We start from the raw sequence: 688 nt of genomic DNA, 5'->3' as shown, positions 1-688 counted from the left end.
TTTTTTTGAAAGGGTCTACAGGGTGTTGAGGGTCTCACTACTAGATTGGACTCGTACTGATCCATCTATTTACAGCCTCCCAAGAGCTGGGATTGCAGGCGCGTGCCACCAGGCCCAAACTCAGAGTTTAGCTGCCACACCTTTTAGATTTCACAATCTTTTTGTTTGGAAAAATGAGAACAAACCCACAATAATTACCACCCTTTGGGTAGGTGAGGAAGGAGACCTGAATCCCCAGGACAGCGAACCCACTCTCGCAGGTAGGTTCACGTCCATGACAGAACTCAACAGAAGGGCCTTCTGGAGGGAGAATCCCAAAGACAGGGGCCGGGCCCCGCGCCCAGGGCTGCGAATGCCTGTGCTGCAGAACTGAGTTGTCACTGTCTCCACGCTTGCAGGCCCGGATCTTACAGGTTTTCTCCCTCTTTTCTTGAATTTGTGGTGTTTATGTTAGTTAATGCTGGAGAGCCCAGACGATATCTTCTGCTTCAAGTTTTGTCCGAGTGACCCTAACATCATTGCCGGAGGCTGCATAAATGGGCAGGTACATCCGGGTTATTACCTTAGCTGCCGCTTCACGTGGGCAACGCTCTGCAGTAAGTTTTGACTTTGTAGCACTTCACACTCAAGTATCCAATTCAGCAGGGGGGAGGTATGCCATATAACTGTATATGTGAATATATATATA

General features: G+C 48.8%; 1 protein-coding gene across 1 annotated transcript in view; it reads left to right on the top strand.

The window, feature by feature from the left end:
* Positions 1–688, top strand: part of Wdr63 (WD repeat domain 63) — a 65,014-nt gene that overhangs the window by 34,894 nt on the left and 29,432 nt on the right. The window contains exon 9 of the mRNA XM_023699054.1: positions 455–544. Coding sequence (XP_023554822.1) covers positions 455–544 — 90 coding nt within the window. The remainder of the gene's footprint in view (positions 1–454; positions 545–688) is intronic.

Source organism: Octodon degus, unplaced genomic scaffold (assembly GCF_000260255.1).
Source record: "Octodon degus isolate 3935 unplaced genomic scaffold, OctDeg1.0 scaffold00109, whole genome shotgun sequence".
NCBI lineage: Eukaryota > Metazoa > Chordata > Mammalia > Rodentia > Octodontidae > Octodon > Octodon degus.
The sequence above is the reverse complement of the archived record's forward strand: the minus strand, read 5'-3'. Positions and strand labels throughout refer to the sequence as shown.